Source organism: Crocuta crocuta, unplaced genomic scaffold (genome assembly GCF_008692635.1).
Source record: "Crocuta crocuta isolate KB4526 unplaced genomic scaffold, BGI_CrCroc_1.0 scaffold152, whole genome shotgun sequence".
Classification (NCBI taxonomy): Eukaryota; Metazoa; Chordata; class Mammalia; order Carnivora; family Hyaenidae; genus Crocuta; species Crocuta crocuta.
The window spans coordinates 2,906,031-2,923,160 of NW_027528798.1; the positions used below are offsets into that span (position 1 = coordinate 2,906,031).

Here is a 17,130-nt window from a genome sequence, read left to right on the forward strand (position 1 = left end):
AGCTCAGCTTTGAGTGACACGAGGTGGGGAAAAGGAACCATGACACAGCGGAAGGATGAGTAGCTGCCTCCCTGGTGGGATCAATTAAGGCTTTCCCGAGAAGGTGGCTGGTGTTTGGGCTAGAGAAAAAAAATGCATCCTCTTAACCTCCCATCGGTACTAACATATTAGCTATTTATAGCTGCATAACAAATTACCATGAAATTGAGTGGCATAAAATAAAAATAAACATTTATTATCTCACATATTTTCCAAGAGGCAGGGATCTGGTGCCGCTTCACTGATGGATTCTGGTGCGCGAAGTTTGAGGACGTTAGATTTGGGATTGGGCCAGGGTGCAGCTCTCCACAGGCTTGTCTGAGACCTCAGATCTGCTTCCAAGGTGGCGTGCTCGCAAGGTTGGTGCTGGGTGCTGGTGGGAGGCCTCAGTTCCTCATCTTGCAGGCCTCTCCATAAGGCTGCCTGAGTGTCCTCCAGCAGGGTGCTAGCTTCCCCAGAGCTAGGGAGCCAAGAAGGAGCTAGGCCTCCTCAAAAGGTATTGTCTATGATATCCATAATATTCTGTTGACCACACAGGTTGGCCCTATTCCTTGTGAGAGGGAACTATGCAAGGGCCTGGTTACCAGAGGTAAGAATGATTAGAAGCCATCTTGGAGCCTGGCTACCACCACTAACCATGATGCCAGTTTGTGGTTATATTCAGTCTATAATGATCGGGGATGGGAGTAATGGAGAAATTTGGGTTTTTTGTTTTTGGGGAGTTTTTTTTAGTTTATTTTTGAGAGAGAGAGAGAGCATGAGCAGGGTAGGGGCAGAGAGAGAGGGAGACACGGAATCTGAAGCAGGCTCCAGGTTGCAAGCTGTCAGCAGAGAGGCCGAAGCGGGACTCAAACCCACCAAGTGTGAGATTATGACCTGAGCTGAAGTGGGACCAACCGACTGAGTCACCCAGGTGCCCTAGTAACATGAGAAGTTTGTCCAGTGATCAGTTAACATCAGACTTTCAGATCAAATAAGCCTTGGTTCAAATCTGGGCCCCATCATTTACTGGCTATATGGCTTCTCTGATGTTTGGGAGATAAAAGGATCTGGTAAAGCCATATTAGAGAGATGGAAGCCATAGGCTGGAATGAGCCCAACCACACCCAGCTGTCAGGGATCACTTCCCTGTGGACTGTCATGTGAGGAAGAAGTAAATTCTCCTGTACTTAAGACACTGTGTTTTTTCTTTGTCATAAGAGCTTCACCCATACCTTAATGTATTCGTTGCTACAAAAAGTTTAACCTCTGAATCTAATTTTCTTCATCTGTGAAGTGGGAATAGAAAAAACAAACCTCACATTTTTCTTGTGAAGAAAAATAAAATAAGGCATGAAAGAGTTTGTCCAGTGTCTGGTCCAGAATCCACACACTCGTCATTGTCACACTTCTGTTTGAATTTGTGATCCGTGTCAACACACTGATTCAGCAACTGTGTGTCTCCATCCACAACAGTGTCTCCCAGGGAATTGAGAACCATTTTCTTTGGAGACTCCTTTAATGGTAACTCAGTGGGATTTAAACAAACAAGGCAATGGCTTCACAGAAAGATTATTCAGCGACTGGTTTGGGGCCAAGATCTGCCATGAACATCTTGTTCTCTCTCGTCCTCCATTCCCAACTCTGGAAAATAAAAGGGAGAGAAGGAAGAAAAGAAAGAGAGGCAGGGAGGGAGGGAAGATACAAGATCAATAGTTCTTGAATCCCAAGTGTTCCAGAAAGCAACCACAGGAGCTCTGCTATTTCCTGTGTTACGTATTTAGTTCTGCATAGCATTTTGCTGAGGAAAGTGTTTTACTCTACAAATAAGTTTGCAAACCACAGATGGACGAGATGATCTACAAGGCACTGTCGGGCTCTACGAATCTTTCCTAATCCAGTAGCAGGCACTTCTCCAGCAATAACTCCTGCTTTGAATCAAAGAATCCCCCTACTTCTTATACTCGTAGGGGCATGCTGTTTGTCCCAAATGAAATTAACAGAAGATAGTCGGTATTTGACACGAGTCCACCGATGGCTTCCTGAGCCAGCTGAATGTAGGCAACACAGCTAGTCTGAGCCACGCCATCTAGTGAACAAACCGGGCAGCAAAGCCTCCTCTACCTCTTATAAGTTCAAGATGGGCTGAGAAGCCTCCTTCTAGATGCAGTGGCAGCTTAAATAAAGAATTAAAATGAGGAAGTGAATTAGAATGCTGAAATGTCATCTCCATCCAATGCCCTGGGCCTGAAATGATCAAAACTGTCATTTTATTTTTCTCCTCTCTTAAAATGACTAGTTTTAATTTAATTTCTCTTACTAAAGTTTCTCTGGCCAACTCATCAAATTTTCTATCAGAATTACCCATTTGTATGCATGGGCTGACAAGATGGGTCACATCCAAATGAAAAGTAAAAACTAAATAAAATAAAATAAAATAATAAAATAAAACAAAATAAAATAAAACCTCCCTCCACCCATACAATAGATAGAAGAGAGGGAGGTGGATATGATGTACCATGAGTCCTGCCACATGTTGGCTAAATCCTTGGTTTCCCTCTTGATGGTGAGTGTCTCATAGCCACGGTCTCAAGCCATGTCCAGTTTTTCTTGCAGAGGCTTTTCCTTGGAGGACCGGGGTCTGATGCCAACACTTCTGTGTCCCATGGACCTTCCTCTGCAGGTGAATCTGCCTTATGAATGAACAAGTAGGGCAGTTCTGGATGCATCTGGAAGTCCCAGAACGCATAATAAAAAAGAAGTATGGTATTAAAATAGAGTTGAACATGATGATGTCCTTTCAGAAATAACAAGATATACATAGTCAGTTCAATTAAATACATTTGTTTATTGTAAGGCACTTTGCTTGAGGCAGGGGTGGGAGTAGTGAACACAAGGTGGTCAGGGATCAGTGAAAGAAGTCTAGGCTTCAAGGTCAAGTCTTGGGTATTTAGAGATTTCTAGGCATATAATCAGTAGATGATCTTGTCCAATAACGACTTCTCTAAGCTCCCATTTCTTTATCTGTAAAACAGAACTTATAACAGTCTCCTTCTCTGAATTCTTTCTGGAATGGTGTGAGGTCTAAGAATGAAGTGACTGAGGTGTGGGACCTCGTCCATGGTAATCCTGTAATAAAACACTGGTCACCTTGCCCCTGGAGTTGACAGTCCCCACCCTGTGAAATCGTCCCCAGTGTGGCGGCTCACTGGGCATGCTGAGAAGTCAGGAAAGAGCCAAGGAAAATGTTGGGGAGAAGCAAGGAACTGGTGGGTCCCAGCTATGGTGATGTCTGCACCCATGTTACAGTAACATAAAACATTGACTCATGCTGCGCCCTGATATTGGAAGCTGTCACCCAATGCCTGGACATGCAGACACTCAATAAATGCTTTTAGAGTTCACTAGAAATTGCTGTTATTTGTAAACTGGATCTTTGCATAAAGCTTTAGATTTATTAAGTGCTCCAATTCAATCATAAAACATATATTTTGCATTTAATTTGTACAGGCATTGGGCAAGGACCGTGAGCAACAGAGATGAACCAGGGCCCCTGACCTCAAAAGGCCCACAGTCAGGTGGAGAAAACATGTCACAAAACAGGAGTCCTCTTCCAATGGGCTTAATACCATATTTGCAGTGAGAAGAGAGCAAAGATGGAAATAATCGTACCTAAATCCACTGAGAAGGCTTTCCAGGGAGCATGTACTTTGAAGAGCTGATGGAGCAAGAGACTTGAGGGCACATGAGGAAGCTCTTGCAGCCAGAGGGAACAGAGCATGCAAAGGGATTAAGAACCTGTCCGGTACCCTTGGGGAAGAGCCACAGAATCAGGGGGACTGGAATCAACAATGCAAGAAGTTTCTGGTAACGAAGATGAGAAAGTTCGCTGAGTCAGGAGCTGAAGGAAGGCCCTCAGGAGGAGAGCCCAGGTGACCTGGTGCCTATCACGGCTCCCAAATGGTGAAGTGGTCTGTTCTGACTGCAGGTTTGGTTTCTATTACCTGCCACATATACTGTCTCCAACAACTGTATGGCCAGGTGCCCAGCAGTGACTCAGTAAATGGCCAGGGTGGCCAAGTGAATAGAGTCCATAAAATAAGTGATAGGAAATCTTTGTTAGATGATTTGCACAAACTTACACAAATACGTTGTTGTGCTTTGGTTGAGCAGATGCTAGGAAACATGCAAAACAAAAATAAGCGTTCCTGGGGCATTTTCTCATCATGTACAAAAAGAATCACCTGAAAGCTTATTTTCAGAGAAACCAAGTGTGGGACCCAGGGCTCTGAATTTCTGGGTCTTAGAGAATCAGGAGAAGGTTGAGGACTTTTAGCTCTCTCCCCGATGCCTGCGGGCCACAGGCTCCTGGGCTCCATCCCCAGTGATGGATGGAGAGGTCACCCTTCATGGACAGCACACAGACATCCGTCCCCAGGCAATAGACAGAGCTGCTTCCTGGATTCTGTCCATTCTCTACCATGTTAGGAAATTCATCTTGAGAAAGCACATTCCTTCTGAGTTCACCCCATGATTAGCATTCTGTACCAAAAAAAAGAAGAAGAAAAAAAATAACCTCGAAGATGAAATTTCTTCTTGTGCCTCTGCCCAACACAACTCCAGTTGGTTTTCATTTATTTCAATGTGAACTTTGGAATCCGAGCCCGAAGCTTTCCCAGTTAATTCCCGCCACCTGGGGTATATTATGGGGGGGAGGTGGAGGGGTAGGGGCTCTGGCTTGTCCCCTGCTCCCACCTCTTTCTCCACATTGTAAAAACAGATTGTTAAAAAGGTGGCCTCCATGTGCACAGAGTGAGAGGGGAAGAGAGTGAGCCCTTTCTACTGTGCACTGTTAAGCAAACGGCTTGGGGGCCATGACCACCTTCAGCCAGGAATTGCAATCCCGAGGGCCAGGCAGGGCGATGGGTCCCTGAAACAACCCTCTCTGTTTGGATCACTTTTTGGGGCAAGTCTAATCAAGATGGGATGTGTGACTCCAAACCAGCTGGGAAGCATTACAGGTCAAAAGTTTAAATCAAGTTAAGAACCGTTGGAATGTGCAAGCCCTGCCATTTCTAATCTCTGCCTCTTCCTCTAATCTGCACAATTGTGGACAAAATGTCTTGGCCTGGCTGGTGTTGACACATAGGCTCAGGAAGGTACATTCGTGAAGGCAGGGCTGCAGAGGCTGTCGGAGAGGTAGCTTATGTCCTTGCGGACTGAGGAAGGGGCCGGCCCCAGGTGTGAATGTAAACAAGGGGCATGTAGAGTCAAAACACTGATGCTGAAAAGATCATTGCAAATCACTCAAACGTTATTTATTACAAGTGTGAAAATAGGCCCAGAGAGGTTAATGTCCAGCTCAAAATCACACAGCACTTTGTAGCTATGCACTGGAAGGGTAAACATAGTTAGATCATGCTACACCCCTGCTCCAAACCCAGTGCTTCTGCTTGCCATTGAGATGAAATGAAATTTCTCTGGTCTGTGAGGATTGGGGTGATCTGGCTCTTCCCTGCTGCTCTGTTTGCTGGGACCACACCCCACGTTTTCCACCATCCTCCTAGCATATTAGTTTCTTCTTGGTTCCATAGATTCATGAAATCCTTTCCCACTTCGGAGTTTGGGGACTTGCTATTTCTTCTTTCTAGAGGATGAGCCCTCTATTTCTCTCTCAACTGGTAGGTGAAACCCCACTTTCTTAGCAAGGCCTCCGTGAGGAAACCTGTCCAGAGTCACCCCGCTAGAAGTCCTCAGCTGGCTCATGTCCTTCCTGGTACCTGATGCCCCATGACCTTCCCTGTTTGTTACTCAATGACGATTAGCCACTTGTTTGAGTATCAGTAGTTGAAGGTAGACACCTTGTCTCTCGTGCTGTTATATCCTGGAGTCCAACACATGACAGATGTCCAATGTGCATTTGATTAACAGATTAATCAATCAGCCAGCTAGACAATCCAGCAATTCACAGACAGGCTCTCACTGTCTCCTCAGTGATTAAGTATTGAGATGTGCGGAGATTAAAGATGGTCACAGGTGGTGTTGAAGAGCAACATGGTCTATGTCCATCTCCTTGATTCCAGGTGGATTCTGTGACTGGTCAATAGAAGAATGTCAGCAGTGGCCTGTGTCACTTTCCAAGCTTTAAGACACTGGCAGTTTCTTTCTTTCTTTTCTTTTTTTAAATTTATTTATACATTTTGAGAGAGAGAGAGTGCACAATGGAGGAGGGGCAGAAAGAGAGGGAGAAAGAGAATCCCAAGCAAGCTCTGTACTGTCAGTGCAGATCCCAATACAGGGCTCAAACTCATGAACTGAGAGATCATCACCTGGGCTGCAGTTGGATACTTAACCAACTGAGCCACCCAGAAGCCCCAAAGGCAGCTTCTATTTTAAAGTGCCGTGGGTACCCCTGAGCTGCCATGTAAGTAGTCCAGGTACCCTGAGATGGCCACCATCCTGGAGAGGCCACTGCTCCAGTTAATAGTCCCAGCTACACCCACCCTCCCAGCCATCTCCGACTGGAGGCATCAAGTAACTGAATGAAGTCATTTCAGACACCCTCCCCCTCCCCCAAACAAGCCCAGCCACCAGGTGAATACCACCAAGTGACCTTAGCCAGTGCCATAAGGAACAGAAGAAACAACCGGCCATGCCCAGCCCTGCCTGAATTTCCGACTGCAATTAAGATGGGTGTGGCTTTTAGCTGCTAAATTTCCTTGTGGTTTGTTATGCAACAATAGGTAACTGCGGTGAAACTCTGTAGCCAGATGGCTTGGGTTCAAATCTTAACCCCACCAATTGTGAGCTAGCTGGCTGACTTTCTGCATGTGGATTTTCCTGAAGGATCAGTAGCTAAATTATCTGCAAAAGGGACATGGTGGGATCGCCCACCAAAAGGGGGCATGGTGGGGGATTATGTGAAATCCATGTCAACCAAACAACCAAAGGGTTGTTAGGGAATTATGTGAAATCCATGTCAAGTACTTCTAACAGCGCCTGGCTAGGAACACCAAATGATCCATAGGCCTTTAGTTAATACTGTTTGCATCCTCTTGGACACACCCTTCCAACAAGGTAGAGCTCCTCTTTCCTATAGGAGGCAGGAGAAAAGAGATTCCAGGTATTTAAAGTGTACCACTCCCTTGCCATTAATTCATCCGTCTGTCCTATCACGAAAGGGAAAAGTCCAAACTCATTACAATTTGCAAAGCTCTCACCCTGCTTATATCTGGTTCAGTGTCTCCATCCCCTCTCCTCTCAAACCCTGTTTTCAGACAGCCCTATACACATGCCTGCACCACTCCCAAAAGTAACAGGAAGGAAATGGATAAACATTCCCACAGTGAATTCTTCTGAGTAGGGAGATTTCAGGCATTATTTTTTCCTTCCTTGTGATTCCTTTTGTATTTTCTAAATCTACAGCAAACACTGTATTTTCATATAATGTAGTCAACATCACCAAAAACAGGAAGTGACACTTCCTTCTACTTGAAGATTAAGACACTATTTTATTTCTCTGTCTTCCTCGTGGGATATGCCTGAATATCTCTTATGTGATTGAATGAATGAATGCATGAATGAGCTCAAAGTAGTGCAAGGTTCATTGTGTATATATTTAGGTGGAGTAGTCTACACTTATATACTAAATATATTTGCAAGAATATAAAGTTGGAAAGTTCTCTTTTTTTCATTTGGGTGTTTTTTTTTTCAAAGATACTCATGGTGAAGGCTTTTTTTTTTTTTTTAATGAAGAAACCCTTTTTGAAGTGACTAATCGTTCTGTAATTTATTCTTTTTAAGGCCAGCATGCCAGAGTTTCTTAAAATGAGTTTCTTCTTCTGTATCTATGTTTATCAACTAATGACAGGCTCTTAAACATTCATTTAGCAATGAGAAATTTCCAAGACAGCGTGCTATATTCTAGTTAGAAGAATTCAGCTTAGCCAAATATATATAAATTGCTCGCACGCCAAAGGGAGAGGACATCTCTGGGAACACTGAACTACGGAGTACAGATTTGTAGCCACAAACATTTCTTCTCTTGGGACCGCCAGTGAGTTGACTCCCTGTGGCAACAGCCACAGGCAGGCAGGGCGGATCAGCACCCATTTTTCCAGAAATCCCTCTCTCCCTCCGTATTACTTTCAGATAGCTAACTGGCCAGATTCAAAGGCGTTCTGTTTCCAATTCTTTCACAAATTTTCTAAATAGGTTACTAGTACATGTGCTGGTTTTTTGCGCTGTCTTCGATTTACCAGCTCAGTATAACCCAAATCAGGCCAGTCTGTGTGAGATGAATTCAATGAACGTGGAAATTGCCTCCAAGTCCCTTCTGCCTCCAATGCACACACAGCCTCTCCCAGAGCTCCTGTTTTGGATTCCTCTTGCATTAGTAACCAAAGCCAGCTTCTCCCAGCATGATAACACAGCCACCTGCCCCCTTCCCGAGCCTGTATGATCTCAGGAGATTTTTCGAATCTTTAAGTCAACCCAACAGGCTTCTTTTCTGGTCATTTCTCATCACTTAGAGCTATAAATATTAATCACAAGCCTCATATTTTAAAACCTCTTTGAGCATATTAACTATTTAGCCACATAAATCAATCCTCAACTAATCTTAGTGGTCCTTCATACTTTCCCAAGTTCCAAAACTTTCTATTTTAGCTGTTGCTCTTCACTGCTTTGGCCACCACAGTTATTTCATACTTTTTCAATCTACCATGCCCTACTTTTGATAAAACGGAAGAGAAAGGGAAGGAGGGAGGGAGGGAGGGAGACAGAGAGGAAGAAATGGGAGACGAAGGAGAAAGGAGAGTGGACAAAAAGAAGTGAACCAGTGAGAGACATAACCCCCCCCTCCTCCCTGGGTCTGCGGGTCAGGGACTTGCTTCTGATTCTCCAAGCAGTCTGAGGCACTCCAAGCAAGCCGCTTAACCTCTCTGGGCTTGGCTTGGTTTAGAAGGAATCTCTAGCATCCTCCCACTGCAGACCCTATCCCCCTACAGTAAAATCCAGAGTTTTGTCTCTTCATAGCAGGACTTCTTTCTAAAGGGATCCCCAGGTAGTACAGAGGTTGCTTTGTACCTTTTTCTAAGTGCTCACCAGAGCAGGTCAAGGACTGCCAGATGACTGATCAAGATGGGTGCCCAGTCCTTGCCTCAAGATTCACTAGTGGATACTGGCTCTGCGGGTGTAGTCTCTGCAGTGTGTTTCTGAGCAGCCCATTTACACGTCAGTTCCCTTTTTAGGGTACCTCCTAGTTATACAGAAACCACATAGCCAACCTTGGAGTACCTCGGGAAATCCTAATAGCACTGATTGCTTTGCACCAGCTATTTCAAGATCTCAGGGGCAAGGGAGAGAATAACACTGGCAACGAACACAGCAGAGTCAGACATGCCAGGTTCAAATACTGTCCCCTGCAGGTGTTCACCATTCAACCAGGTGCCTCACCTCCTTGAGAGGCATTTCTCTCACCCGTAATGCACAGGGGCTTCTACATGCTTCATGTGGTTGTTATCCAGAATAAAAGAGACAATGCTACAGTATGTCCCACTCTGCACCTGACTCATAGTTAGTGTTCAATAAATGTGAGCTTTTATTATTACCATATTTCCTCCATTCTGAGACACCATCGATCGGAAGTCAAAGCATCAATTTAATAACTTCTCAGGGGGAAAAACAATATATTAAACACACATTCCCATTTTAAGACATCACAATTTCAACAATATTAAAAGGTGAAAAGAAATGTGTCTTAAAAATCAATGAAATGTGGTCTTATTATTGTCACATTTTGGAACCATTTTAAGCTATTTGCTTGTTTACTTGCCTTTTTCCTGTTTTGTCTGGCTTCCCCCCAGGGGACATATAAGTTCCATGAGAAAAAAGAAAGAAATCCTTGTTCGACCCTGTGATCCCAGTGCCTAGCACAGGTGTCGAAAAAATATTTGTTTGATAGATGATTTAGTGTTACCTTAAAATGAGGGGCTATGTATTAAGACTCCACTAGTGTCATTGATTCATATAATGAAATGTTTCCTCATATCTTTGAAAGCCATTCACCTAATTCCTCACCACTCTTGGGAGAAGGGGTTTGTCTGGATGTATATTTGTTGAAAATTGGTATTTTCCTTGAACTATATATATATACACAAGGAATGAGGATGAAAACAGGCCAGTGCAGAATGTCCACCATAACCCCTGACACAGAGGTAGCAGTCATAACTCACACGTGAAACTCAACACAAAGTTGGGGCACCTGGGTGGCTCACTCCAGTTAAGTGACTGACTCTTGATTTCAGCTTGGGTCATGATCTCATGGCCTTGAGATCAGGCTCTGTGCTGGGCATAGAGTCTGCTTAAGATTCATTCTCTCTCTCTCTCTCTCTCTACTCCTGGATGTCTCAGTCAGTTAAATGACAGACTTTCAATTTTGCCTCAGGTTATGATCTCAAGGTTCATGAGATCAAGCCCCTTGTTGGGCTCTGAGCTGGCGGCACTGAGCTTGCTTGGGATTCTCTCTCTCCCTCTCTCTCTGCTCCTCCTCAACTGGCTTGCTCACTCTCTCTCTCAAAAAATAAATAAATACACCAAAAAAAAAAAAAGGATTCTCCTTCTGCCCCTCCCCCATTTTTTATGTGCATGCTTGCTCTCTCTCTCAAAAGAAAAAAAAATTAAAATAAATTAATTAATTGAAGAAATTCAACACAAAGCAATGGTCGGGTATCAGTTCCAATCAGCTTACCATATGCTGCCAGTTTAAATGTCCTTAGTTTCTGTAGATATGCATTAGACATTAATAAATATCAATTTATGGAATCAACTAAAATTTCCCCTTTCAGTTTCCAGACAAGAATAATAAACATCAAAGTAATTTCCCCAGGGCAAGTACCTTTTAATTGCCCATTTTGAAATGAAAACATTCACTTAGTCAATCAGCAAGTGTTTACCGAGGGCCTACTATGTGCTTGGTGTGCCACGTGCTGGGGTGAGAAGCAGTCTGGGATGGTATGGACAGGGAAGACAAATGAAGGTTGTGCCCATATATACAGACCATTGTTCCACTCCAGGGAGAAAGAAGCACTGTCTCAGGGTGGTAGGGCTCAAGGTAAGGGGCAAGAATGATTTTTTTTTTCTCTCTCTCTCTCTCTCAAGTTAGCTAACATACAGAGTAATCTTGCCTTCAGGAATAGATTTAAAATATGGAGCGCTTCAGGAATTTGCGTGTTATCCTTGCACAGGGGCCATGCTAATCTTCTCTGTATCATTCCTACTTTAGTGTATGTGCTGCCAAAGTGAGCACAGGAATGATCTTAAAGAGGAGAGAAGGTCAGACCCATGAGATGGCCTGGAAGTAGAGGGAACTTCCATCACTGAGTCTGCATCAGTCCAGCCCTTTCAGATGATTCCCTGCTACATAAACCAAGTCCCAGGTCAGGAGACCTGCCAGACTCCAAGGGATACTCTAGGGTCTTATTGAAAATAAAATGGGTTCTTACTGAGAGGAAGCAAAATTTACCCACTCAAAAGCCTTGCAAATGAAGTAATTACACAAAGAAAAGTTACTTTTAAATTACCATGAAAATGTATATAATTCTCAAACAATTCATATAAACAAGAAACTGGGTTCTCTTACTCCAATTGTGGGGAACTTGTTTGACAAGAGATTGTTCTCTTCTTTAATGAGGATAAGGATGATTCCTTAGAGTGCCCAGGGAACAGCCACACTATCTGAACAAGGAAACAAGAGGAACTGACAGATGGAGGAAGCCGTGCACCCAGCCCTCAATAGGTCAAGGCTGGATTGACAAGATGGATATGGTGAGTTCTAGGATGTCAGACAAGGCTTCATGGAGATTGGGGCAGAAAGCCTTGGTGGAACATGATGGCACTAGGTAAGTCTTCAACCATGAGAAGAAATTCAATATTGGCACAAAGAAAGAAAGGCCTTGCCAGCCTGAGATAGCGCTGGAGCAGCAATGGAGCTAATCCAATATGGCACCAGTACACAGAGATGAAGGAGGAAGAGGGAGATGCTGGCAGGAGCTCACTCAGGGTGGATCCTGATTCTACAAGGAGCTCAGAGTTGTGTTGTTTTGTTTTGCTTTGTTTCAACTTATCGAAGATGAAAATTTTGAGCAGGGCAGTGACACAATCAGTTGTGTGTTTCAGGATGACTATTCTGGCAGTGCTGAAGTTCAGCTGGGAGAGATGAGAAAACATTGGAAGGAAAGACAGTTAATGCAATAATTCAGGCAATAGGTGGAGGGGTCAGACCGCAGAGACTGAGAAGATGGATGGCTTGGCCTTGGAGATCAACTGGATAAAGAAGAGGGTGAGGAAAACCATCCTGGCCTCCTATATTATTAGAATAAAGACTGTTACCCCCTTATGTTCACCTAAAAACACAACAGCACACTCCTGAAACACAACAGCACACTCCATGGTGGCCATTTGGAAGTTACCCAACACCCATGAAACAGCATACCATGTGGCTGTGAGACAGGAAGATCTCTAATAGAATGATCAACACGGATGAATGTACAAACCAGACTGTGAATACACTCACCAAACAGAAGAACCAGAGTGTATACTGTATCATTCCATTGGTGATAAGTTCAAAACCAGGCAAACGACTTTATGGTATCCAAAGTTACAATATGACTTATACTTTGGTGGGAGTTCACGGCAGGTACTAATCAAGGGAACATGGGTATCCGCGGGGTGAGTTCTGGTGTTCCAGCTCCAAGTTCTGGTTTGGTAGGTGTGTTTGCCATGTGTCTTATCTGTATACACTTTTGTGTAAATATATTATATTCAAATTAAAAATGTACAAAAAGTGAAATGATCTTTATTGGCAGTGCCTCCTGTACAACATTAAAGCAATTTCAGTAACAACAACACCACCTTCAATTTTGGAATGTTAATCCTGTGTGCTAGAGACTGGTAGGTGCTGACAGCAACCTGGTGAGATCAGTTTTAAACTCCTGTTTAAAGATAAGAAAATGGAGGCACTGAGATGTTAAAGAACGCCTAAATCCACCATCTTTCTTTAGAGACAGCCCCTTACCTTGGGCTGTGTCATGATTCCACAAGTGTTTTAAGAAATGTGGCTGTGATTATTCTATTTTAGGCATTGAATCTGCTATGTCTACATGACCTGACTTTTCCAGCGTAAGCTGAATCTGTCACCCATGTTCTTCCAAATATTTGGGTTCTCAATGAACTATTTCAGTGCTCTGCATCGTGCTTACTTCCACAATCTCAGCTCTCTCCAGCATACACCTTCTTTTTGAAATTTTCAATCAAACAAATGAATTCAACCCAGAAAAGCAAACACATTTTGGGTAGAATAGTCATCTTTTTAAATCAGTTTTTGTGTTTCCCATATAAACCAGCAGCCCAGAGGTACTATTTCTGAAAGCATTCCATAATGGAGGATTTTACCTGAGTGCTACTTAGTATTGTCATTATTATCCTGTTATTAATAATAATGATTTATCGAGCAGTTTGAGGAGGCATTGCTATTTAGAAACCAGGAACACCAAGCCTGATTTGATACTTAAGTCAGCAAATGTAATAGGAAGAGAAGAGGCAAGAGGAGATATTAGAACAGTCAGTTCTATCTTCAGACATCTACCTTCAGGGACCAAGAAGCAGGTAGTATGAAGGAAAAATTTAGCAGAAATGGACCCCAAGGACAAATATTTTCTCTACTAGGTTACCACCACAAGAGATGCAGTCCGCTGAAATTCACGGAGCCTAGCCAAAAGCCATAGCACCTTGAATGAATTAGCTTCAGACATGTCAACGACCCTGGAGAGTTTTCAAAGCAGTTCTACAAACAAGATTGCATGTGACCTTTGCAAGAATGTTGTGAGGTAGACAGGGGTGGCCTAACTTCACATCTCTACCCTGACCATGCAGGTAAAAGCACCAAAATACAGGAGTTCAGCACCATGAGCAACATCACAAAAAGCCACACTGGCCATGCTACCAGGTAAAAGCACCAGAGCAGGAGAAATGATCCCAGGGGCCATCTTGTCAGGTGGTTCACAGACATCACTGACTAATAAAGCTTCGGGAGAATTTTGAGAAGGATCACAAAACTCCTGAGCCCCATTCCAGAACTGAGGGGAACCCAAGCACTTATAATTCAAAGAATAAAAATGTCCCAAAGAAATTAGCATAGAAACAAAAGAGCTTAGGTCTTCAGGATGAAAGATTCCTTTAGACTTGCAGAAGACGAATAAACTATACACTCTCCTGTAGCATCCCTGTGAGCATCCAAACTAGCAAAGATAAAGAGAAAATCCTGAAAGCTCAAAGAGAAGAAAGGTGTTATCTTCGATGGGATGGTAATCAGATTCACATCAGTTCTCACCCTTTGAGGGAAAACGTATTTCAATTATACACCCAGTCAGCATACGTATAAAAATACTAACATTTCTGCAAAGAATATTTTCTACAAAACAAGAATGAAATTGAGAATATACTTCAGCCAAATGAAAAAGAAATCCAAGAAAAATAGAAAGGAGTCCAGGAAATCCAAGGAAAAATAGAAACTAATCCCAGAAGGGAATAAAATGAAATCTCAGGATGACAAGTGTGCAGCGAAAAGCAATCAGTGCAAATGGAAACAGGAAGTCGGCAGGTGCGGGAAATAACATCTGCAAGAGGGAAGTAGAAGCTGTCCTTTCATTGGTATAACAAAGAAGCTGCAAGTCCTTAATGGGAACACGAAGACAGAGTTTTCTTTGTCAATAAGAAAAACTGAAGGAACCCCTGGAAAAACAAAAGCATACAGCTGGCCCTTGAACAATGTGGGGATTAGGGGCGCCAACATCCCACCATGCAGTCAAAAGTCCCCATGTAACTTTCGACTCCCTGAAGCTTAACCTCCAACAGCTTACTGTTGACCGGAAGCCCTACTACTAATATAAACAGTCCATTAACACACACTTTGTATGTTATATGTTTTATACACTGTATTCTTTTTTTAAATTATTTTTAATGTTTTATTTATTTCTGAGAGAGAGAGAGAGAGACAGTGTGAGCAGGAGAGGGTCAGAGAGAGAGGGAGACACAGAATCTGAAGCAGGCTCCAGGCTCTGAGGCAGCTGTCAGCACAGAGCCTGATGAGGGGCTCAAACCCACAAACTGTGAGATCATGACCTGAGCCGAAGTCAGACGCTTAACCGACTGAGCCACCCGGGCGCCCCTATATACTGTATTCTTAATAAATGAAGTGAGAGAAAAGAAAAGGTTATTAAGAAAACCTTAAGGAAGAGAGAATATATTTCTAGTACTGTTCGGTACTAAAAAATCTGCATAGAAGTGGACCCAATCAGTGAAGTTCAAACCCATGTTGTTCGAGGTCCATTTGTACATAAAAAGCATGGGCTGACTATAAAAATCTAAAATGCAGGAAATCATTTTGAGTAATTCACTTGGTATAAACAAATAAATAAAGTTGTTATGTTTCTCACATCCCTTCAAGTGGTGTGAGTTTAGAGGCACAGTCGTGAACTCCCTTCCTGAGTCCAACTGGATCACATGGTCATGGGCAGTGCCACCAGGGGCACGGAGAGGCCACAGAAGATACTGGCTCTAAGCAAGAGGTGTGAGGTCATAGGCTGGGCTCAAACTCTTGCCTCTGCCACGTACTAGTTCTGTGACCTTAGAAAAGTTACTTAACCTCTCTGTGTCTCAGTTCTCTCATCTATCAATGTCACCTACTTCACAGGACTGATATAGAGATCAAATAAACTAATATATATAATATATTTGGAAAGGTAATTCACTTCTAATAACATCAAATACTGTTTGTCATTATTAAAATAATATTAAATTTATATTAATATTAAAATAATATTAAAATATAGAGGGGTACCCAGTCATTTAATCATCCAACTCTTGACTTTAGCCCAGATCACAATCTCATGGTTTGTGGGTTCAAGCCTCATGTCAGGCTCCACGCTGGCAGTGTAGAGCCTGCTTGGGATTCTCTCACTCTCCTTCTCTCTCTAGCCCTCCCCCCACTCTCTCTCCTTCTCTCTCTCAAAATAAATAAATGAACTTAAAAAAATATATGTAGAAAGAATAGTTGAGCTTTGATGTAAAGGCTATTATTAAAATTAGTCTCAACAAAACACAGAAAACAAAAACAGAATAAAAATTGAGAAGGGAGAATAAAGATATAGCTGACACAGTGGGAGGCCGGAGAGAGATGTTGCAGAAGGAAGAAGGGGGTTGCTAATTCCTTTACCTTAGATAGAAGGATCTAGGGACTGTACAAACTAAGCAGATGAATCCATAAAGAGTTTTAAGCATAAATATATAATTTAAAATCATTTAATTAACCAGTTAATTTTAATTCTTATAAATTTATTAATTCCTCATTGATTATAATTATATATTTTATCTACATATTATATATTTATATATAATTTATATCATACTTATGGTTAATTATAATGAATAATTAATCCATTAATTTAACATAATTTAAAGTAATAAACACTAAACGTGATATTTATAAATTCAGAAAAGCAGGTGGTAGAGCAGGAAGGTGAATTGAGAGCTAAGTAATGACTATTGAGTCATTACACTCAAGCAGAGTGCTAACCATGGGCCAGGCACTGTGCTAATTGCTCTACATATATTATCTCAATTAATCCTCTAACAACCCTACACGTTAAATACTATTCTCATCATGATGACTGTTTGACAGGAACTTGAGGCAGAGAAAGACTAGGTATCTTGCTCAGATCTCAAGACTAGTAACAGAAGAGTAGTCCTCAGCCTCTGCCTTTTGCCACTTCTAAGAGAGCAAACTCTCCACAGTAGAAAGGGAGTGAGAGAGGTTTACAGATATGACTGAGAGTTAGGGTGGTAAAGAAAAAATCAAACACTGCAGTGGCATGAATAGTGTACCATGAAAATGTCACGTCTACCCAGGGCCTTATTTGGAAGTAGGGTCTCTCCAGAGGTAATTAAGATGAGGTCATACTACATGATACTCTACATCGAAAACCCGACACACTCCACCAGAAGCCTACTAGAACTGATCCAAGAATTCAGCCAAGTTGCAGGGTACAAAATCAA

The 17,130-nt window shown here is 42.6% G+C and overlaps 1 protein-coding gene and 1 non-coding gene across 2 annotated transcripts in view; both read right to left on the reverse strand.

Moving 5' to 3' along the window:
- Positions 1 to 209: 209 nt before the first annotated feature.
- The window catches only part of LOC144224471 (uncharacterized), a 208,024-nt gene continuing 191,103 nt past the window's right edge, over positions 210 to 17,130 (reverse strand). The window contains exons 7-8 of the mRNA XM_077755459.1: positions 2,537 to 2,707; positions 210 to 1,662 (exon numbers count right to left, since the gene is read on the reverse strand). Of these exons, the coding sequence (XP_077611585.1) occupies positions 2,608 to 2,707 (100 nt within the window). The 3' untranslated portion in view covers positions 210 to 1,662; positions 2,537 to 2,607. The remainder of the gene's footprint in view (positions 1,663 to 2,536; positions 2,708 to 17,130) is intronic.
- On the reverse strand, positions 11,220 to 11,326 carry LOC144224598 (U6 spliceosomal RNA). The gene has a single exon (XR_013333082.1). It is a non-coding gene; the product is annotated as a U6 spliceosomal RNA (small nuclear RNA).